At 38.8% G+C, this 25,202-nt stretch overlaps 1 protein-coding gene across 2 annotated transcripts in view; it reads left to right on the top strand.

Annotated features, from left to right (window-relative positions):
• The window catches only part of rpgrip1l (RPGRIP1 like), a 177,721-nt gene that overhangs the window by 147,204 nt on the left and 5,315 nt on the right, over positions 1-25,202 (top strand). For both annotated transcript variants that reach the window (XM_048605887.1, XM_048605888.1), the window contains 3 exons: positions 1,739-1,925; positions 9,730-9,814; positions 12,351-12,484. In XM_048605887.1, coding sequence (XP_048461844.1) covers positions 1,739-1,925; positions 9,730-9,814; positions 12,351-12,484 — 406 coding nt within the window. The remainder of the gene's footprint in view (positions 1-1,738; positions 1,926-9,729; positions 9,815-12,350; positions 12,485-25,202) is intronic.

Here is a 25,202-nt window from a genome sequence, read left to right as displayed (position 1 = left end):
TCTAGGCCTGAAACGTCAGCTTTCCTGCTTCTCTGATGCTGCTTGGCCTGCTGTTTTCATCTAGCTCTGCACCTTGTTATCTTAAATACCGTTGGGGACTGGTTGAGCTCATGACCTATTTCTGTATTGTAACTTTTGCATTTCTATGAATCGGTTACTACCACAGTCCAGATGTCTGTGCTATGCATGTCCAGAGTACAGCAGGACATTTAATATTTTTAATCAATCGGTTTACACATTTTGTGACACACCTCTGGGAGAGATGGTTCTTGAATCCAAGCCTTCTGGCCCAGGGTAGGGACATAGCCATTGCACCACAAAACCCTTCAGGACACTGTTGGTAATGGATCAAACAGCTTAACTCATTATAGAGGGCTAAAATCTGACACTAATAGCTGGGATTCATTCCACACAGCTGGTGAATGCACTGGAAACCAGCACTCAAATGGATGATTCTGGTCATAGTTGCAATAGGAAACTTAACAAATTTTGTGTGCTGAATGCTTGGTTTGAAGACTCATTAGCATTGCCATGGATTTCTGTATTTGTCAGGCACATTACCTTGTTAAGTATCTATAATCAACAAGAATATTCTTAAAAAGTAGTCATGGACTTTTATAAATTGAATTATAGCAATACTTTTTATTGTGTTGAATTATCTTCCATTTCTTTTTTGATAGGTTTTTAGATGTCAGCCTCAACACAGTTGCAGTTCTCTTGCCTGAGCCTGGCATTTGTGGATTCAAACTACAAATCAGAAAATAGCGTGCGAAAACATAAGTGCAGTACTCAAAAATTACTCACTGTCAGAGATTCCAGCTTTTGGAGAAGTCATTTAAGCTGGGCCCAATCATCCCTTTCCAGTTTATATATTCATTTTGATGGTACTATTCAAGAAAAGCAAGGCAGTTCTCCTGATATCCTGACCGGCACTTATCCTTCCTCCAACATTACTAAAACAGATTATTTAGTGCTTTATCTCACTGTTGTTTATGGATCTTCCCCTGTATATTTTGGTTTCTTTGTTTTCTTAAATCATATGAAGCTACACTTGAAACGTACTCACTGTCTTTGGATGGCCTACACTTTTTTTACACTTGAACTTGTTTTTCTTGCCAACAAATTGCCATATCAGACTAACCTAGTGGCTAAATATGTAAAAATATGTTATTAAGATAAAACTTAACACCACTGTCATTTTTAGTAACTGAGCTCTGGATTATTTGGGTTATTTGCTAAACCTTTCATTGCTTCTATATCTCTTTTATTTCTAATTTGAATATGAAAAGCTTATTAAACTCAAAGGCCATCACCTTAATGACACTTGGCAGTCATTTGATTTATTAGGTTTAAAGAAAAAAAATCCACTAAATATTTCATCATATCATGCTAATCCTAGTAATATTGCCAGATGAAGCCTTGTACCTGTATTAACAGAGACAGAATAATGCGTAATTTTCTTGTCATCTTTGTAAAATTTCCATGAATCTACTGAATAATAAAACAGACTTCTTGAAATATTCAGATTTAGGTTTGCTGTAAAAGTATCTGAAAATACATAATAAAAGAAGAAGATTCATGGTTTAATGTACCTTTCAAGAGTCCTAAAGGCGAATAAGTAGAAAATTAACTTTTCACTAGAATGCCTGAAGTCATTTTACAGGATGAGACACCCACTCACTGAAATTTCAATAACTTTGTAACCTACTTCACCTTTTATGTTTTAAAAAACCTACAGCCATCAGAAAAGATCCGGATTGAGATTGTATCTCTCACACTGAATGAAGATGCGCAAATCCTGAAGGATGAAACTACTCAACGATTGTTTGTTGAATATAGGTTCTACAATTTGCCAGCTGAGGAAACACCAATGTCCCTTCCAAAGCCATACAATGGACAATGGATTTATTACAATCACAGCAATGGTAATGATATTAGAAGTTGAAATAGGTTAAATAGGGTACTTGAATGTGTTTCCCTAAGGCTTGCAGATTAACCGTTTATAACGGAAGCAAATATTAACTTCAAGTTTAAAACTTTCATTTACCAACCTGTTGGGAATAAAATTGTACAGTTTTAAAATTTACATGATATTTCATAGAAGTGAAAACTCAAAGCCTTGTAATTTGAAAAATATCAGCACTGGATTTAAGCATTGGTTAATGATAGATCTTGCAATCTTTTGACTGTCATTAATTCTACTGAATTACTCCTTTCCTGCAAGCACCTTTTATCCGTGGTTTGAAAATCTTGTTTGAAATGAATGTTGGAATATTATATTATTATTTGGAACTGTTCTGCATTCTTTTAACAACATGAGCCAGTAAACCAAATTACACTCATCATTAAACACACTTTTGATCATCTTTGTAGCTCATTCATTATCTTGATTGAATAACACTAAATTGCAATAGGAAATTGCCTCAGTAGTTCACCTTTTTTAGACAATCATAATAAGGATGGGCCAAAATAGTAATTAATAATTATCTGAAGCACATTGTTATTAAATATACTAAAATAATTTATGTTTTAAATGTGATATCAGATTTCCATTATTGACTAATTAGACTAATTAATTAATACATGAACTCGAAGATTATAAACTGGTTTTAACTAACTTGGGCATAATGTACCTTGAAAGGTCCTTTAACAAGTTTATACACTAGAGAACTTGCCTACAATTCAAGTTGTTATATATTCTGTTGTGACAAACCTCACATCTTTTACAGTACAAGGTAACTTCAATTAACTTTTTATTTTTTGTTTTGTGTTTATTTGATGATGTCTCAGATTTAATCTTGTTAGATTACCATTGTGCTATACCCTGGATTGGTACGTATGATTCCGATATATACATTGCAGTCCAAAGTTTACTGCAGAATACTCGTTGTTAAGACGGAGCTCAGTCAGAATGAGGTTCTGCATTGCATACTTTTATACATTTAAAGCAGAAGTAAGTTGCCTGACTAAAAGATTTTCAGTGCTCAGCAAATTACTTAAAGATGCTCTCACTCCATCAACATTATATTGCTGAAAATGTGGTGGAAACTCTGCTCATGGCAGAATGGGAGCAGTTCCAAAGAATTTCCCTGGTAATAGCCCAAATGTTATGGTATCCAGATCATCAGAATCTGGACTTGAGTTGGACGATGCAAGTTAGAACCCTCATTGAAATCCTGAAGCAGAGATGTGCTAAAATTCCAATGAATTCATTTTCACTGGCAAGGATGCTATGCAAATGTTTCTAAACTGAGCTCAGTGTCAGATGCTTGGGCCATATATTGCAGGACTTAACCAAATACTTACTCAGGAAATAAGCTGGTTAATACCTGATGTAGCTCAGTGATTAGCACATATAACTGAACTGACCGCTGCAATCAATCTCTCCTGATCATCAGCCCCTCCACCAACCTATTCAGCATCAAATTAACTAACTACCCCACCTGAAGCCTGACCATCCCCTCCCATCAACTACCACCTCACAATTACCACACTTGACTATGCACCCAACTACCTCTCCATCTTACTATCCTCCCACTTAACTATGCCCTTCCAACTGCCCCCTGAACCCACATTCTCACTCAGTAGCTCCCAACCCAGCCAACTATGCTCTGCACTAACTACCTATCAAAATGACTACTCCTCCACCTAAGAATCCAATCACCTGGCCACCCATTCACTCATTCATCCACTTATCTACACTCATCCATTCATCCATGCACCCCACCCCACATACACAAAAACACACACACACACACTTAGCTAGTCAGCGACCAACTCACTTACCTACCCACTTTCAAACTCATCACTAACCCACTCAATAACCAACTAAAAGTCTTGAAATGTAAAACTAATAGCTCTTGGTCCATCTTCTCCTATGGTAACCACTCTTCCATGGGGATGCCTGCATTGCAGCCAGAATTAGAAATCGTGGTTGAAAAATCAGAAAAAGATCTGGTCGCTGAAATCTTCACAGGCAGTGGGAATGCATGCAGCATATACTGACTGGAAGATTTGGGCATGGTTTCAAAGTCCCAACATTTAAATCACATAACAGGAAATGAATTTGGCTTGTTTATATGGTGTACACTTTTGAACAGAAGCTTCACACTGGATCGAACTTATGTTAGCCATGGTGCCAAGCTTTGGAGTGAAGGCAGTCTCATTTCATATTCCAAAGAATGCTACAGAGTCAGATTGCTAATTTTGTTGTATTTGCACCAATTTTGCATAAACATAGAAGTGGTAGCACAGCAGATCTTAATGGCCAGCAACACAGACAGGTTAGGAAGACTTTTACACCAGCTGACAAATCATATTTTGTTATATTTGAGTTTGTCATGCACTCAGCTGTATTCAAATATCTTTAGCAAGGGACATTTTCCAGACAAAGCCGTGATTTAAAGAGTATCAATGGCCAAAGAGGTATTATAAAGTTTTGTGTCCTATTGTATGTAGAGTTTTTGAATATAAGATGCATTTTCTCTAGCTCTTGTGTTCCTGAATTAAATTTGTTGAACTGATTTAAACACCATCTATGCTGTTCTGGACACAATCATGTAAAGGACTAAGATAGCAAGAATTGCTGATGCTGCAGTCAGAGATAACAAAGTATGGAGCTGCAGGAACACAGCAAGCCAGGCAGCATCAGAGGAACAGAAATGTTGACGTTTCGGCTCGGGACCCCTCTTCAGAATTTTCGGAACCCAAGATGTCAACTTTCCTGTTCCTCTGATGCTGCCTGGTCTGCTGTGTTCCTGCAGCTCCACATTTTGTTATCTCGTAAAGGACTGCTGAGGTTGCAGAGTATGAGTTTTAACATGATGTCAATCATCCTTAGATTGCCTGATTTGCAGCTATTCTGAGCTTAAAAGCAACGGTTGAGTTTCTTGTCCAATCTGCCCAGCTACACTTACAGCATCATTGCGCAAACTATATAGATAGACAAGTTGTGAATGGTGATATGTTACTCAATTTTTCTTGAGAATGCACACTGTTCTATACACTTCTTCAGTACAGTACACTTGTTATCTTCCTAACTAACTCACCAAAGCAAAACAAGTTCCAATGCCCCGGTTCTCGTGCAGACTTAGCCTGAGGATGAGTTCCTGAAGAACTGAAGTTTTTGACTTGTTCTGAAGTTCTAAATACAGTCCTGAGATCAAACATTCTGGTTCATTAAAACATGAAATTTTATTTTCTTTTAATACAATTTAAATTTAAGCCTGAGTATTTTGCCTAACTCTGTCCTTCTAACAACAGATTTCAATATAACGATGAACAATTATTTCAAAAGATGTGTCACTAACCCCCAGATCAGCATTATGAATTGGTGCAACATCATTTTATTTATAGGCCAGTGCTGGTTTAACTGATCATGGTATTCATAAAGGACAAATAATAAAAATAAAGGGTGAGTGCAAGAGCAGAAGGACCTGGGTGTATATGTGTGTGAGTCCTTGAAAATGGCAGGACAGGTTGACTGGGAAGTTAATAAAACATATGCTATCCCAGGTATTATTGTGACAATAGTATGGCTTTAAGAGCTGTATTTTGTCCTTCTTTTTTAAACGAAGAAAGGTTGAGACAGAGGTACCGAGGTGTCTGCTCCAAAGCCAATAAAGTAAACTGCTTGTGAGGCATTGGTTTTTTTTAAAGTTGGAACAAGAGAAGCAGCCTGAATGGATGGGGTTTGGACAGGCTAAGAGAGTGGGCAAAGTATTGGCAGATGTAATACAGTTTAATACAATGGAGTAAAGTGTGAGGCCATACACTTTGGTAGGTAGAAAGGAGTCGTAGATTGTTTTCTAAATGGGGAAAAGCTTCAGAAATCTGAAGCACAAAGGGATATAGGAGTCCCAGTTCAGGATTCTTTTGAGGTTATCATGCAGGTTCAGTTGGCAGTTAAGAAGGCAAAGATTAGAATTCAAGAGCAGAGATGTATTGCTGAGGCTGTATAAAGTTGTGGTCAGACCACATTTGGAATATTGTAAGCTGTTTTGGACCCCATATCAAAGGAAGGATATACTGACATTGGAGGGGGTCCAGAGGAAGTTTACAAGAATGATCCCAGGGATGAAGGTCTTGTTATATGAGGAATAGTTGAAGACTCTTGAGTCTGTACTTGATGAAATTTAGAAGGATGAGAGGGGATCTTATTGAAACGTATAGAATACTGAGATGTGTGGATAGAGTGGATGTGGAGAAAATGTTTCCATTAGTAGGAGAAACTAGGACCTGAGGGCACAGCCTCACAGTAAAGGAATAAATCTTTAGAGCTGAGATGAGGAGGAATTTCTTCTGCTAGAAGATGCTTAATCATTGGAACTCATCGTCACAGAGGCTGTGGAGGCCAAGCCATTGGATGTATTTAAGACAGAGTTAGATAGATAGGTTCTTGATTAATGAGGGGATCAAGGGTTACCATGAAAAGTCAGGAGAATGGGGTTGAGAAATATATCAGCTATGGGAGATCAGACTCAATGAGCCAAAAAGTCTAATTCTGCTCCTATATCTCATGGTCTAATTGTTTATGATTTAGAGAAAATCGATGTAACAGTAATTGACTATATTGTAGTTGTCTTGTTTTTTTGTGAAGTAGGCATACCTGGGTAATTTTCCACACTGCCAAGTAGGTGTCAGTATGCTGTACTGGAACAGCTGGGCTAAGAGTACAACTAGCTTTGGGATATAAGTTATTAGCACTATTGTTAGAATGTTGTCAGCACCCATAGCTTTTGTAGTATCAAGTGCCTTAAGTTGCTGAAGGACAGATTGCTGAGCTGCTGTGACATCTGCATGCCTCTTTGCACACTGTAATCTACAGCCCTGATAGCAGCAGTCTGAACGTGCATGACAGTATTCTGGGTTTATAGTTCAGAACTCTGATATTGGAATGCTGGTGCTTGTGCTGTACAACACTACAAATCTTAACACATGCTCTGATGAATGCTACCAGAGCAATGATCCAGGCAGCATTGCACAGTACATGATCCACCTGTTCTGCATACTTCACCCCATGTAGTCTTATAGCCCTTGTCACGGCCCATTTTTCCCCACAAGTATAAATGTGTTGTACAAATATTAATTAATAGCTCTAAGGGCCCTCATATCACCCAAAGAAAATAGTCACCATTTCTTCAGCCCAATTTATCACCGTAGTCTCCTTGTGAATAGTTTTAGAAGACTTCTATAAATTAATTGATCAAGGAACAAAGTTTTCTGAGTTTTCAAACCCAGAGGGAGAACCAGTAATATTTGGAACTGAACAGGAGCTCCATTTTGAGGTATATAAGTCAGACCAATTTGCAGATTTTGCTGGTTTTTGGTAATTGGTAGATACCACCACAGAGAAGGAAAATTAGCATGGAAGTTATCCTAGTATACATAAACATAGTCCTATCAAATGGGCAACAGGAAGCAGTTACGCATTTTGTATCAGATATGAGTTTTATATATACATTTCTTAGGTTAGTATCTCAATTTGCAATGTATGGCAAACTGTAAAATTGGGAAGTTAAAATAACTTGGTTATGTTCACATGAAAATGCTGCATATAAAAATGTAAAATAAGTGCATGAAATATTTGTGTGAGAATTTTGCTGACCAGGATTTCTACCCTACAATGGCTAACCCCCAGAAGTACTGATACGATTTAGATGTTGTCCAACTTGGTCAATTTAACTGTTACAATGCAAACTCTACCTTTTTTGAGAATACCATTTCTGATGTAAGATATGGTTAAAACCATCGATGTTGTTCAGTTATCAGTTTTTTTTCTACAACATGTAGGATCATTTTTAACATAATGAACCTTTTCATTGTGGATGGTACTAAAGTCTGGCTCAACTACAAAGCCCAGAATAAGTATTATCAAAAATTTTGATTAGATTCTTTCCAAAAAGATAAACTAACTTTGTATTTTTATCCCATAGTCTTTGTGTTGTATTTTATCAAAAAATAATAATTACCACAAAGTTTCCTATTGAGAACGTTTAGATAACAAAAAAACGCACAAATAATGGCACATATACCTTTCCTTATGATTCAGCATCTTCACCTACTAAAGGCACATCCTAGAACTAAGGTCCTTTATACTGTCGATATCCTCTCGTGGCATGTGTGGAAATGAAGTCCTGCTTCTAATAATTGGTGATTGTCAACATTATTCTAAAATAATGTAACTAAATTATGATGACAATAAGCCTTAAAAAAGCATATTTGCCCAACAGAATTAACTGAATTTTGTGATAGTCCTTGAAAAAAATCTGTTTTTATTCTGATTGTTTTGCCCTAATACAATATCTGGCAGGGTGTCCCACATTTAACATTTTTTGTCAAGTAACCGTGTGGTCATTAGAAATTAAACAAGAAGCCCAACTATGAGTTTGTGGCAATACTGGTTAATACTATGGTACTGAATGGTTCCTAGTTCTGACAAAATGCCATGCTGTAGGCTTTAGTTAGTGCATAATGCTACCCCTCTGTCAAAGCAGAGTTGTGGCAGATGTGGAGGATTAAATTACTTGCAATGTCAGGAAGGACAACTACACTGCCATATATTATCATTATCACGAGCTCCATGGGTGAAAGAACATGCAGTAAATCCCGTTAAATATACAGCAATAAATGGTGCCTGCTTTTCCAATTGATGCTACCAGTGCCATTAACAGGAAGTGACAGTTATGCAGCACAGTCAAACATTGCCTGTATCACTTTTTGACAGAGTGCATATAAAACTGCCACCAATGTGACATGTGATCCTAGATTTAATACGACTATATCTTACAGCTTGCTATCTCTTGCTGGGTAGGGAAAGGCAAAGAAATTGAGGTCTGCATTTATATTCTTCTTCTAAATACAATACAGTACAGCACAGGAACAGGCCATCAGCCCACCAAGCCTGCACCAATTCCTAATCCTTACTTAGATCCGCTACTTATTGCCAATATGCAGTTTCTATCTGAAATAACTGCACAGAGGACAGTATCCCAGCACCAAGTCATCCCTTATTTACATGTGCACCTTACACTGGGTGTGACCAGCCAGCTTGGAGTCAGTCCCTGAAGTTAGGAGACTCTCTGAATCCCCTGTTTATAGCTGTCAGTCAGGGCTCCCTTATTGGCTCAGGTTAACAACCCCAATCAAGGATCTCATAGTCAGTAAGATCCACCTGGTTCCAATCACTATACTGTCCCCCTGTCCTCCTGTTCACCTCCCGTTCATGTGTCCATCAAGGTACGCTTTAAACATTGCTAACGTGCCTGTTTCCACAATCTCCAATGGTACTGCATTCCAGATACCCACTATCCTCTGTGTGAAAAATCTTCCCTTCACTTCTCCCCTAAATGTTCCCTCTCTCATCTTGAACCTGCACCCTCTTGCAGTTCAGATAACAAGGTGTGGAGCTGGATGAACACAGCAGGCCAAGCAGCATCTGCTCAAATCTGCCATGTATCTATATCCCACTGTATCCTTTGACAATCCTGCTCACCATTGGCAACTCTGCCAATTTTGGTGTCATCCACAAACTAACAAATCAGACCACCTACATTTTCCTCCAGATCATTTATATGTAATACAAGCAACAAAGGTCCCATCACTGATCCCTGCGCAACACTACTAGTTACTGATCTCCATTCCAAAAAATGCTCTTCCACCACTACCCTCTGTCTTCTATGGGTTGATGTCAGTTTGCATCAAATAACTGAGTGTGTGTTTTCTTGGCAGTGATCTATGTCGATCAAGAAAATAACCAGCAGAGGAGGCAGTTCCTTTGGTCAGTACTTCAGGGATTGGAGTTAAACCTCGAGAGGTAAATATTGATGGTAGTTTGTGATGCCACTTACTTCTGGATGTAGGTATCAGTATTACCTGAAAGTGCTTTATATTATTTAATACTGAATGGTGCACCTTATTTATTGTTCTGAACAGCGTAAATAAATACAATTCTTTTCAAGGAATTAAAGTAAAAAATAAACTAACATGTAACAAATAGATCACCCCCTTGTTTCTATTTATATTCCATACAATAAATGTTCACAAAACGTTCACTTTGTAAAGAGGACTAATCTTAATGGGGCCAATTATCTTAATGGGGCCAATTTTCTTAACCTATGGCTCCAGTTCTGACAGATAAACAGTGTTAAAGTGCATTGCACATGTTGGGCTGCATTTTAGGGTAAATTTGTGGTTCTGTCTATTAATATTTCATCATCAACTTTTTGGGTGTGAATTGTTTTTGTACATCCTGGAACGAGGAATAAGAAGCAGATCAATTTCCAGAAGCTAAAGGTGTCAAGGGGAATGATCTACTCCTGCTCCTATTTTCTAGTTTCTAATGTAATGGTTGGAGTCATACCTGGCACATAGGAAGATGGTTGTGGTTGTTGGAGGTTAGTCATCTCAGCTCCAGGACATGTCTGCAGGAGTTCCTCAGAGTAGTGTCCTTGGCCCAACCATCTTCAGCTGCTTCATTAATAACCTTCCCTCCATCATAAGGTCAGAAGTGGGGATGTCTGCTGATGATTGCACAATGTTCAACTCAGATACTGAAGTAGTCCATACTCAGATACAAGAAGACCTGGCCAATATCTAGGTTTCGGCTGACAAATGGCACCTAACATTTGAACAAACAGGCTATGACCATCTCCAGTAAGAGGCAATCTCACCAACAACCCTTGATATTCAATAGTGTTATCATCACTGAATCCCCCATTATCAATATCCTGAGAGTTACCTTTGACCAGAAACTCAACTGAACACGCCATTTAAACACAGTGGCTACAACAGCAGATCAGAGGCTAGGAATACTGCAACGAGTAACTCACTTCCCGACTCCCCAAAGCCTGTCTGTCATCTACAAGGCACAAGTCAGGAATGTGATAGAATACTCCCCACTTGCCTGGATGGGTGCAGCTCCAACAACACTCAAGAAGCTTGACACCATCCAGAACATAGCAGTCTGCTTGATTAGCACCACATCACAAACATCCATTCCCCTCCACCACCAACACTCAATCGTAGCAGTGTGTATTATCTACGCTATGCATTGCAGAAATTCACAAAAGATCCTTGGATAGCACTTCAAAAGCCAAGCAAGTTCCCCTCCAAGCCAATGACCATCCTGACTTAGAAATACATAGCTGTTCCTTCATTGGCTCTGGATAAAAATCCTGGAATTCCCTCCCGAATGGCATTGTAGGTCAACTCACAGCACGTGGATTGCAGCGGTCCAAGAAGGCAGCTTACTGCCACCTTCTCAGGGGCAACTAGGGATACATATTGAATGCTAGCCCAGCCAGCAACGCTCATATCCCATGAGTGAATAAATATGGACAGAAGGTGATGAGCACCTTGGCCAAAGGCTAGGGAGCTGGTGAGTATCCTGTGTGACCTTTTCTCAGAAAGGTATCCCCCTCCCAATCTTGTGCGATTCATGCACTGAACATGCTAGTGATAGACTTTTCCCTAGGATCAAAGACCTTGGAGCTGGAAGTCCAAAGTACCATCAACTGCTGGCTAATCTGGGAGCAGCAAATCTCTAAATCAGCAGCACCACTAAGGGGGTAGTGGTTGCTCTTGTTATGACACCCATTTTAGGCCTCTGATTGATTGAAGAGTACCCCACACAAAGGTGACTGGTAATGAAAACAGAATATCAGGGAAGGAATTCCCCATCAAGCTGATGCTGGGTCCTTTGCTTAAACACCTTGGTTTCTGCAAGCAAATAAGTCATTGTTTGTTTGCCATGCTCCCATATGGTGAGTTCCCCACCTGCACTGGATTAACACCAACAAAAGTGGGACGAGGCCCTTAAATATGCAGTAATTGCCCATTTAAGGGCCTCAATTGACAAACTAGTAAGACCCTCTGTGTGCTTTCCTGTCACAGATGAATGTGGGAATGTTCCCACCTGCCATTGCTCCATCTGATATTCAACCCCAAGCCACCAAACTGTGCATGAGGAAGGGCAAATGCTTCCACCCCTTGAGATTACCTTAATTACATGGTGTGGTATATTAGAGTCTGTGTGATGTAAGATGTGTGATTTTTGTATAAATATTAATGTTAATTCTAGAGTTTGGATTTTGAACTAGTAGCAAATGGGTTTTGGTCTGTCTGTATGAAGTGATTTAATGATTCATGTGTCGGTGCTCCTGAGCCATTATTTTTCTTTAAACCAGTATGAGAAAGAGAGTCCCTGTTGCGGTCACAGGAACTTTTTGTATGAGAGAGTTTTATGAGCAGACAAAATAAACATCGATGAGCATTAACTTCACATAAACATTAGGTTTCCACTTCCTCATTGGGATATTTCTTGAAAAATTTACTTCTATTTTCATCCCTAGTATAAAATTTACAGTAGTCAGTGATCCACCTGAAGATGAGCAAGACTTGGAGTGTGAAGATGTCGGCTTTGCACATGTTAATCTAAGAGAGCTTTTCCAAAAGGAAGAGGACATTATTGAACAAGACATTGACAGTAAGTACACTGAAAATTTGAGATCAAGAGCTAAAGCTACAGAGCTTGAGCTGTTGTTGTTTCTTTTTATCTGTTCTGTAGATCATTAAAAATGTTGTTCTTTATACTTTGTTGTAACTGATTTCAAATGTTTTAATTGATCTACCAAAACTATAAATAATTTTAAGTCAAAAATGGCTGGCACCATGATAAATACATTGTTAGTTAATATTAGTGTTACTACTCAAATGATTTAGAAATTATAATGTCAGTACTTTCCACGCTGTTTCACATAGCGCCCAAATTTCTGAGGAGTACACTGAAAAAATAACTGCTAATTTGCCTTTCTCTACTATGCATTATTTCATCGCAAGAGTGCTCTTATTCTATATAGAATCATAGAATCCCTACAGTGTGGAAACAGGCCCTTCAGCCCAACAAGTACACACCGACCATCAAAGTATCCCCCCCAGACCCACCTAATCTACACATGCCTGAACACTATGGGCAATTTAGCATGGCCAATCCACCTAGCCTGCACATCTTTGGACTGTGAGAGGAAACCAGAGCACCCGGAGAAAACCCACGCAGACACAGGGAGAATGTGCAAACTCCACACAGACAGTCGCCCGAGGGTGGAATCAAACCTGGGTCCCTGGCGCTGTGAGGCAGCTGTGCTAACCACTGTGCCGTCCTCTCTTTTATGTCATGAGCAATAGACCTCCTCTTTCGGTAAGTATCTGGTCCAAAGAAAACAGTAACTATATAGCATAATTTCTCCTTAAAATCTTAAACTACGTCAACATTAACAGGCCATGGAAAGTGTTTAAGTAGTTTTAAAAGAATTAAGTTTAATTTCATTGATTAAACTACTTTTGTTTTTATGATACCATCAGAACTTCCTCAATATATTATAACCTTGCAAATTACCCTGTTATTCAATGCATCTCCTGTCTTGTTTTGTAAGATGGCCTGATTTTATAATATTGTCAACTTAACTTGTGGCATCTGAGTGGAAGCTTTAGTGCTGGTTCATACTAAATTATTAAGATTTTTAGTCTGTTAAAAGATAGTTACTGATATAATTCAGATTGATTTTGCAACTTGCTTATAAATTAAGAAAAGGGGTGAATCACCCTTACAATCATAAACATTATGACCTGACGTGCATTCCAGATTATGTTTATTTTTGAAATCTTTGTAATTGAGGATAACTTATGGTCCTCTGTTTGACAACTTTGGTAGAAACTTGTACTAGTCAATTCTTCACATATATCTGGCTTGAAAAACTCAGGAAGATTATAATTCTCGGAACGGATACATCATGAAAACCTCTCGGAAATGTAACATTGATGTTGAGATTTGTCATATCTTGGAAAAGCAAGTGGCACCTCTTTATGTAAAACAGTTGAAGGAGTTAACTACAGGAGCTAGTGTGCTGCCAACCAACAATCAAAATGCGATATCCCGTATTTTGAGAAACCCAACATGATAAAAACTGCTTTGTTTCAATGCTGTTTAATGCTAAACTAGATGAATATTCCAATATTCCTACAACATTTGACATGGCGTGACAAATATATTCCTGAACAACACCCTAAGTGAGAACCTCCATGGATGATTGAAATTAACCTGTGGCATTAAAATTAAGGTGGGTCACTCGGATAACCACAGATTTAGCAGTCCAGGCAAATAATCATGTAAAGGTATTGATGTAGTAGCTGTACAGCTACCTTGCCTTGTTGAAGCATGCTCTTGTCACATACATCTCCTAACTGAGATCTTCCTACAATGTATATGAGCTGTTACATTTTTTGGCATTGAACAGAAATAACTTGTAGAGTGAATCTCTGACTGAACAAAAATAACCACATTAATCTCTTTGGCCCTTATGCTGTCAAATAAAAGCCAGCTTCATCCAATTGTGAAGAAAATCCAGGGCCAGGATCTTCCCATGTTTAGACGAAGTCCAAAAGTGGGACACTTCCCAGGAGAGAAAGCCAAAGCATACTTAGATGAGAAAGAACACTGGATCTTCTAGCAATCAGGCAGCTAATTGGCTGATGACAAGCTTTCTGCCACAATTAGGACCCCAGACCAGGAAGTCTTGGCTGTGAAGAGCTGCAACCCAATCAGAAACCAGCAGCTCCAGAACTCAGCAGTGTCATGGCAGAGGTCATGGTGGCTGTCGCAACAACACTTTCCAGAATCCCAGGACAAAGGATCACCCATATAAAATAAACGCTGTTTGGTGCTTTCACAATGAGACTGGGGACTATGTGGGTCAGAAGCAAGGCCTGAGGATGGCTGTCAGCAGCCACACTGCTGTCTTAGGTCCAATCCCTCGAACATGCACAGATGAGTGCAAATTGAGAGACATCCCCTAAACTGTCAGACTGTCAGTTCTGGTTAACCATTTAGGTATACTGACTGATTTCCGTTGTGGCCAAAACTAAAGTAATTGCAGCCCAGATGAGATGATGCCCTTAAGTGATCACTAACTGACAACTTAAGGGCCTCAATTGACAGTGGGGTGGGAAGGTTGAGCTTGGGCCTTCCAACCTGAGGAGCCAGGCTTCCAGCTCTCCTTTGATCTCTCACTTCTTCCTGATGCCGTGGAAAGCTTTTGCACCATCATCAGAATGCTCACGGAGAACATCAGAAGCCAGTGACCCAGGTTCAATTCCAGCCTTTAGTGACTGTTTGGACTTTGTACGTTCTTCCCATGACTGTGTAGGTTTCTACTAGGTGCTCCATTTCATGGTGGCACGGTGGCTCAGTGGGAGAGGGATAACTCCTGGACCCCAATGCTTCCGATTTAAATTTCTCATCCTTATGTTTTGTAAAAGACCTGTCCCCTCACTACTTATATAACCTAAAATTGTTGTACAACCTGTCAAACTCTCTATTGCTTTTCTCTTCTTTTCTAATTTTCTTATCACAATTAAGTCCACAAAATATCAAATGACTCAACTGTGTTATAACCTTGGCAGTTTAGCCACTTTTCTCTCAGACATATGCAATACTTTGCATCATACAACCCTCACTTACTCAAGATCTTCTCTCACCATATGAATACAGTCCGAGATGTCCTCCGTTTACAGTGCAGCTATGTTTGTGCTCACTCTCACTGTAGTCTGGTGTTATACATTTGTGATACCATGTTCCAGGCATCCATGTATTGATTCACACACATTGCTATACATTTCTGTTCAGAGTTGTCGCCTGAACTTTCTGGTTTCCAATACACTTTCTGAAACACTTATCAGTCACTCTCTGCAAATGTTCCTGAGCGTTTGCTACAGTGATTTCACCTGCTCCATGATCATCCCAGAGACTACCTTCCTCCACCAGGCTCTTCTGAGGAGAGATCCGAAAAGAAGCTGTCCATCCTGCCAAGGTCTCGCAAGCCAAGATCATCCTGGGAGAGGGACAATGCATGAGTGAAATTTGGTGTGGGCGGAGGTATGGGCATCAGAGTTTTAGGTGAATTTATAGTTAACAGTTGGCGATGAATGGGCAGGTGGCCAAGAGATCATTGGAGGCGGTAAGGATATGCACAAGTATTTAAACAACAGATTGGCTGAGACAGAGCTGGAGGCTGATGATATTGATGAGGTGGAAATGGATGGTCTTTGGGACAGAGAGTATATGAGATTAACTCTGAGTTAGATCAGACGTTGAGCTTATGAAGAAGTTGAGAACAGTGATTTAGCCTGTGACAGTTATCATATAGTATGGAATTGGTGGCCTGGATACTAAGTTTGTTGTGTGAGACAAAGGCAATTGTTCAATTTAATCCAAGATTGCATACAACTTTATAATGACAACAAGAACAATGACATGTACTTATATAGCAAACAACATTGTCAAATATCCTAAAGTGCTTCAGAAGAGCCTTATTTGACACCAAACCACATAAGAAGATATTAGAACAGATAGTCAAAAAGAGAAGATTTAAGTGGTGTCTTAAAGGAGAAAAGGAAGGGACTCAGAGTTCCAGTTAGGAAATTCTAGAACTTAGGACCTTTATTCACATGGTAAGTGGTGTTCCTTCAGCCCGGCATGGTCTCAGCATGAACCTCTGGCCTTGAGATGATTCTGGAGCGGTCTCCCAGTCTCAAGAACCTCGGTGAAGCCCAGCGCGGTCTGGAGTCGAGGCCCAGTGTAGACTGGCAGCTAGGTGCCAGTGTGGATTGAGTTGGAAGGACTATTGTTCTGAACTTCTTATTTCTCTATTACCTAATTTATTCCTACCATCTGCAATGCTGGGCTTTTTATTTCTTTATTTTTTTCCTAAAAACTTGTACTGAAGTATCTGTACCTTGGTACCTTTTGTACCAAAGATGGCACCAAAAGTGGCGACTTGTAAACTGTTTACTGTACTCATTTGAGTACATGTAATAATAGGCTAATTCAGTTCAATAATTCAAGACCAGAGGTGAGCACTGCTGTGACTGCAGGTGAGGTGAATAAGGTACATGAGAGATACATGAGAGGGTTTTTGTCACAAGGGAAGAATAATTCCTTTTTTTTCCCCAAATGATGCTACTAAACCGTAAACGGTAATCAAACACTTCTGCTGGAGAAGAATATAGTTCTTCCTCCAAAGAGTGAAATGAAGGCTGAAATGTTAGTAAATGAGATGGGGGGTGTGGGGAGCATGTCCTGGTTCCATTGAATGAAGTCCATTTGGAGGGTGACTGGTTGTCTGGACTAACAATAGTCAGGATAGTTAAGAAATTACCTGTGGATGGAGTTGATTTACTCCTGAAGGATGATTTAGCAGGAGTGAAAGTTACAGCTTTGCCTATAACCACAAAGTCCATTTGAGACTAAAGAAATGGAACACTTGCAAGAATAGTTTGAGAGTATTTTTCCAACATGTGTAGTCACCAAAGCAATGTCTAAACCAAATCCATCATGAGAGGTCACAGTACTCTGTAAGCAAATGTTAGAGGAACTGAAACCTTCTTTAAGGATGAGAACATCTTCACCAAGTGAAGCTCAGAAAGAAGATCCAGAATTGAGTTAATGCAAACAGCAGAAGAAGTTGTAGAGTGTTATCCTATCCTATGGAATGACATTTAGCAATACAAAGAACTCGAGCATCGATAAACGGACATTTCACCTGCTCATAACTTCATAATGATGGAATGCAGCTCTGTAGGAAAACCTCAACATGCAATCAGGCTAGCATCTTTAATACCCATTCCAGTTCTTGAAGATCCATTATGTCAAATATTAGTAGATTGTGTCGGACCATTACGCATAACGAAAGCGGGACACCAGTATATCTTCACGACCATGGATATGATGACCTGATTTCCATAAGCTATTCCTTTGAGGATAATTGCTGCTTTGTTCATGGGGGACTGTAATATAAAATTCAGTATTGATGTCTGAAAGGAAGTTTTGGTTGGTGCAGAAGAGATATTCATCAATTCAAAGAAAATCTGTAATTGTGACTGAAAAAACATTGTTTTGTTTGCAAAGCAAGGGATAAAAGTATTGGATCTAAAGTCCTGATCAGGGCTTGTGGAATGCAAAACTCTGTTGTACAAATGATGGATGATTAAAGTCTGTTTACTTTGAAGAATAAGAAACAATTGTTCAGTGTCTGACAGCAGATTCATCGATGTCATTAAGTTTACAGCTTGACTGCTGTGCTCAGAAAGTAGTAGTTTTGTTCAAAGTGGAGAAGAACTGGGAAATATAGGCAAACTCTGTGCAATGAACATATCATTGAACATCTTTTAACAGTTCTACAATAACATTATGTCTAGATCTATCATACAATTGCAACATTGCCCAGTGAGGGGGAGATGCAGGAAATACAGGAGAAGAACGCAGAATCCAATGTAAATCTGTCAAACTACAGTCAGGATGTAAAAAGTGTTGCCCAGAGTGCTAATGTGGACTTTGAAGTGGCAAAATTCCCCAGTTGTTTTGATGAAGAGGAGCAGGGCCTATATTTAAATCGAGGAAGTAGGAACTGTTTTGAATTTGAAATGCAAAAAATCTACATTCGATTAGAATGATCAAACTTGGAACTGGAACCTGAAGTAATTGTGGTTCAGATTCCTCAAACTGATTGCTGCACTTATAATAAAGCAAAAAGATTTGATGATTTTGATTAAATAAAATGGTAAGGAAGTTGCTGTTGTTTCAGACATTTTGTCGCATGGAGCTTTGAACAACAGATAGAAAATGAGACTCCAAAAATAGATTTTGAGTTTGATGCAATAGATTGTCCACTGAAATGCTGGTGTTTAACATGGATACTGATCAGCTACCCGAAGCAATCGGGTTTCTATTCCCATCTGAAGAAGTAGGTTTTAGTGAAGAAACTGAGACATTTGCAACTGCTTGCTGAAATTAGGAGATTGGATCTGAAAGCAGATGTGTGGGGAAGTGTTTCTAATTCATGCCTTGAGGATCACTTTACTGAAGCAGGAAGATGAGAGTATCTATTGGAGTTAGGATCACCGAAAGAATCCAATGACTCTAATGCAAGGTTTCCTTAAAACCAGGTTAACTCAATATCATTTTAGACACTGATGCATAGGAATCAAATGAAATTGCTTATTCTATTTCAAGTGAGGAATTGGACAGAGATACTAAATGTATTTATCCTAGATAAATGTTTTATTCTATTTGGAGTAAGAGTGGAGTGCAGAAAACTAACAGCATTTCCTGTTTGAGAAATATTTTCTGTTGCAAAATTGTGGAAGAGATTTACACTGTAAATATTTACATTGGTGACAACTCCAAGAACAGTGGGTTCAATGGTGATGCACTCTCCCAAGCAAATCATGACAACAAAAATACCAAACAATTGCAGATGCTGGAAATCAGAAACAAAAACAGATTTTTCTGGAGAAACTCAGCAGGTCTGGCAGCATCTGTAGAAGGGTCACTAGACCTGAAATGTTAACCTGTTTTCTCTCCACAGATGCTGCCAGATCTGCTAAGTTTCTCCAGCAATTTCTGTTTTTGAGCCAGGACTACAATTTATCAAAATTGAGCCTATCTTTGCTGAAGAATTTATGTGGGCATCCTTCCCCACTTGGTATCATTGCCTGAGACTGATGCCAATAAAAAGGATATGTGGCAGTGAATCTACCCAAGACTTCTCAGTTACGTTAATTTAATGTATTGAGAGCTCAGAACCGTAGCCAAATCATAGAAAGTGCATTGGTAACTGAATTAGGAGTCTTTTTTTCAAGGAAGGAATATTTTAGGAAGTAAGATTGGCAGGAGGGTATAGGTGGAGAGTGATACAAGGAGATGATTAGAGAATTTTATCTGTGATTAAACCAATGGGATTAAAAAGGCCATATAAAATTGCAAGGTCAAAGAGGTCACTAAGTGTCAGTTGGAGAGTTTATGTAAAGGGAAAATTAAATGAAGGTAACACAGCCTTCTCCTTGCATGGAGAGAGAATGAGGTTTTGAGATAGAATTAGAAATCTGAATTAATAGAACGTTCTCATGGATGGCATGAGCTTTGATCGCAAGTGAACAAGTATTTTGGAGATATATTCAAACAGAGGTTGGCTGTAATTGATTCACTGACAGAGTTCAGAGATTGGTAAGATTAGCTCTTAACAAGGATACTGTACAGAAGGATTGAAATGAAAGTAGGACAGTGCTAATTGAAGACAGCAACGTGTACCTAAATGGACTCTTTAGAGGATACCAAGAGAGGTAAGCAGTTTGTAAGTTAATTGAAAAGGGAGTCACGCCTGGAATAGGTACAGGGGAACAGGCAAATTGAGGACAGCTACTGAACTGGGGTTGGCATTTTTTCGGAGGACAGAATACATCTGAAGAATATTGACAGCAGAAGAGAAGATCCAAAGCGGCAGTCAACATGCACATGTAAATCAAGCAGGAAAACAGAAGTCACAGAGATCTAACTGTGTAGCAATTATTTGGATGCGCATATTGGCAATAAATGGAGAATGCAGAGGGAGTAATTGGAGTTCAAGTCTTAGGTGCTATGTTGGTACATATTAGTTGACAAATATGATAAGCAAGTGGACACATTGCTGGGAATGAAGATCCAGCAGGAGTACAAAATAATTGCAGGGTAAAAAAGAAGAAATTAGTGCTCATAGAAATGATGGAGGACAAGACCAATTTTTTTTTAAAATCTTATTTTCCCCTACTCATTAGTAGTAATCAGGACATGTTGTGCAGATAAAGCCAGATCTCCAGTTCTGCTGTTTATTAAAGATTAATTTTCCACATCTATGTGCCCGGGAATCATTTTATTCGCGTCATAATTATTGCATAGTAATACATGCTTTAAATAAATGTATTTTCTTGTTTTGAAATCGTAATTGTAATTCATATTGTTTCCAGAAGAAATATATGGATTCTATAGGCACTTGACCACATCTGGTACTATTCATCTACTCGGGAGGCATGAGTGAGGGGCTAATAACATTTAAACTATACAGCATAATGTGATGTACATACGCATCACTACAATGATTGAATTTGTATTCTTTGTTAAAGGCTTTTATTTTAGTTAAAATGCTTTAATTTGCATTCCACATAGGTTATTTTCACAATTACTCAACTAAAAGCATAGAAATATGAGTTATTGCAGTGATAACATAATTTGTGTTAAGGATTCCTTATGTAAATAAATGGTTGGGCCAATAAAGTACAAGTTGACTGTTTCCCACCCATTGCTAAGACACAAATATATTTGTGAAACGGATTACAAATCTCTCCAAAATGTAGACCTTGTTTTTTTTTGATTAAGGTTCATGATTGATTTGTTTTTATCATTGAGGCTGCAATATCATCAGTGGTGTTCAGTGTCCTCTACATAGCTCACCGGCAGCGAGGATTGATGGGACAGCATTGCCAAATCTCTCAGTTAAGAGTGTGGCAGGCATGCATTCATCATCCATTCGCAGCAGCAATGTTCTTCACTCCAGATGAAACCAGTGGTATGCTGGATTACTGAGTCAGTGGTAGAACACTGGCGAGTAAATATAAAATTGACTGTGTGCCATTGAGAGAGCCAGCTGTGCTGTGATAGCTGTTGTTCCTCACCAACAGCTCAGCTCTTTCTGCCAGCTGATTTTTCATAGATGATTGTACTTCAATCCAAAGGCATATCTCACTTAGTGTGGCTATCTGCTTTGAACGGGGATATAGTGTCACAGTTAAGGATTGAAGCAGCTCTAAAATGGTGTTTCAAATTTTTCACATGTAACTGATAAGCATGAGGACATCGGTGCACATATTTTCCTCCTCCAGTCAAGGCACAAAGCTATGGGCTCCAAAGAATCATGTCCCATAATCTAGATTGATACTTTAGTATTGAGGAAGTGCTGAAGTGTTGCAGATGCCATCTTTCAGATGTAATGTTAAAATGAACAGCCCCCACTTTCTCAAGTGGACATAAAAATCCCACAGCATCATTTCAAAGCAGAAACAAGGAATATGTTCAACCATTCATTGAGATTACATTTGATCTGTATCCCAACTCCATCCACCTGCCTTGGCTCCAAATCTTTTGATATCTTTGGCTGGCAAAAATCTATCAATTTCAATATTTAAAAATGATCAATTGAAGTCTAATCTGCAGCTTTTAGGGAGAACAGTTTCCATCCTTTGAAGAAATGTTACCTCCTAACTGTGCTCCTGAATGGCATGGCTCTGATTTTTAAGTTATGTTCCGCACTCCGAGACTTACCCTCCAATTCATGATGTTTCCATCAATTCCTTTCAAATCTCTAAATATATTAGTCAAATCATCCCTTAATTGAATGTGGGCCGAGTTTATATATTCTCGTTCAAATTTATCTCTGAGTCCTGGTAATGTTCTAGTGATTCTGCACCACATTCTTTCCAAAGCCAATGTACCTTTTCTGAAGAACAGAAGCCACAGTTCCACACATTATTCCAGATGTAACCTTGTTAAGGCTGCAGAAAACACATCTTCACCTTTTTATTCCAATTATCCGGTTTAAAATTTAACACTTCATCAGTCTTTTTGATTACTTCTTGCAGCTACTGTAATTTAATGATCTGTACACATGGATCCTAAATCTCTTTGGATCCTCAGACTCATAGATATTTACAGCACAGAACAAGACAGTTTGACACATCGTGTCCACACTGGTTGACAACAATTTGAATATACTAACCGATTTTCCAGGTCCATAGCCCTGGAGGCTATGGCAACACCGGCGAATATCTAAATACTGCTTAAATAATGCAAAACCCTCTTGACGGGTAAGATTTCTCATCAGGATCCCTGGTGCTCCCATCTTTTTGCCATGCAAATAATACAAACCTATCAGTTTTTGGTCCAAAATAGATTATCTTACACGTATCAGTGTTTACATTTACCTACTGCAGTTTTGCCTACTCAAACTATTAATGTCTCTTTGTACAGTAATGTAATGTTCTATCTACAGTAAAAATGCTCTGCATCATTGGCAAATGTGTATATTTGACTCTGTATGTTGTTAGGAAATATTGTATAATAAACAATTTGATGGCCCAGGACAAATCCTAATGGGTCACTAATCAGGTCCTTTCAACTGGAGTACATAGTACATCTGCTCTGTGCACTCTACCGCCTAACTAGTTCAATAATTTAAGTTCAATTGCATATGTTCTCACTTTAGCAAACTGTCTCTCCTATGGAACCGTATTGAATGTCTTCCAGAAATCCATATAAACAGCATCCATAGATATTCCCTTGCCTAACACTTGAGTTACTGTCCTTAAAAGAGTCAATTAGGTTCCTTCAATATGACTAACCTTGCACAAACCCATGTCGGCTCTCACTAATCAGCTCAAATTTGTCTTGAATGATCAGACACTCTGTCCATATTGTAGATCTCAATAACTTCCAAACAACAGATATTAGACTAACAGGTCTATAATTTTCAGGCATCTTCTTTCTGTCTTTCAGCTTTCGTAAAAACAAAGTTTGCTAATCTGAGGAACAATTCCTGAAGTGGCTGATCTCTGGAACGATATAGTTTTTGGTCATCTGATTAAATTTCAATTCTAATATTATAATACTATAATAACTGAAATGGCTCAGTGCCAGACTTGTTTTATAATGACCCTGTGATGTGTCTTCAATGTTTTATTACACTGTATAAATCTACGATGTTGCATTCATTTATTTGTGCTATGTTCATTCTTGTTAATAGAATTATTTGAGATACAGATTTAGTCAATGATTTTAGTTTGCTTTCAGCCTAATTTCTAACTAATTAGTCTTCTTTCGATTACTTATTTTAGTATCCCCTGATATTTATTAGATATTTATGTATATCAGATTTTTATCTTGGATAATTCAAACCCTTTTAATATTGAATGTCATACAGACTGATAGAGTCATACAGCACAGAAACAGACTCTTCGGTCCAACAGATCCCTGCCAAGTGGACATGCCAATCTGACCTAATCCCATTTGCCAGCATTTGGCCCATATCCCTCTAAACCCTTCCTTTTTATATACCCATCCAAATGCCTTTTAAATCTTGAACTTGTATCCACCTCCACCACTTCCTATGGCAGCTCGTTCCATACACTCAACACCTTCTGCATGAAAAAGTTACCCCTCGGGTCCTTTTTAAATCTTTCCCCTCTCACCTTAAACCTATGCTTTCTAGTTTGGGACACCCTATCCTAGGAAACAGACCATAGCTATTCACCCTATTTATGTCCCTCATGTTTTATAAACCTGTATAACGTCATCCTTCAGCCTCTAACATTCCAGGGAAAAAAGCCTCTCCCTGTTAACTCATACCCGCCAGTCCTGGCAACATCCTTGTAATCCTTTTCTGCACCCTCTGAAGTTTAATAACATCCTTCCTATAGAAGGATGGCCAGAATTGTACACAGTATTGCAAAAGTGGCCTCACCAGTGTCCTGCACAGCTGCAACATGATGTCCCAACTCCTATGCTAAATGTTCTCACCAAAGAAAGCAAGTGTGCCAATGCCTTCTTCACTCTGTCTACTGTGATACCATTTTTAAGGAACTATAAGTTCAGTTAATTTCAAATTCATCCCTTTTTATCTAATTAATTACTCTGATTATTTGTATATTTACGTAATATTATTGCCATTTTCATTGAAACATGGAAAATAGCAGTAGGAATAGGTCATTCAGTCATTCAAAATGATCAGGGCTGATCATCCAACTCAGTACCTGTTCCTGCTTTCTCCCTGTTCTTTTTAATCCATTACTCCCTCAGAGCTATGTCTAACTTCTCTTGAAAGCATTCAGTGTTTTACCATCAATCACTTTTCTGTGGCAGAGAATTCCACAGCAACACCACTCTGTGAGGGAGAAAAATTTGCCCCTGATCTCAGTCCTAAATGGCCTAGCCCTTAAACAGTGATCCCTGTGATTCTTTCCTACATTTACCCTGTCTAATCCTGATCGAAGTTTATAGGTTAAATTGGGTGGAAAAATTAGCAGGAATGACAGCGAGCAGTGGCAGGCATTTAAGGAGGTGATTCAATATCCAGCAAAAATAGATCCTAGCAAGGAAAAAAGATTCTGAGAGGAAGTTAAGGAAAGTATTAGTTGAAAGAAAAAAGTACATAAGGAAGACAAAGTCAGTGACATACCCCTAAAGAGATAGAAGAACTGCAGATGCTGGAGTCAGAGATAACACTGTGTGGAGCTGGAGGAACACAGCAGGTCAGGCAGCATCCGAGGAGCAGGAAAGTTGACGTTTC

The sequence above is a fragment of the Rhincodon typus genome, chromosome 15 (genome assembly GCF_021869965.1).
Source record: "Rhincodon typus isolate 14 chromosome 15, sRhiTyp1.1, whole genome shotgun sequence".
NCBI lineage: Eukaryota > Metazoa > Chordata > Chondrichthyes > Orectolobiformes > Rhincodontidae > Rhincodon > Rhincodon typus.
The sequence above is the reverse complement of the archived record's forward strand: the minus strand, read 5'-3'. Positions and strand labels throughout refer to the sequence as shown.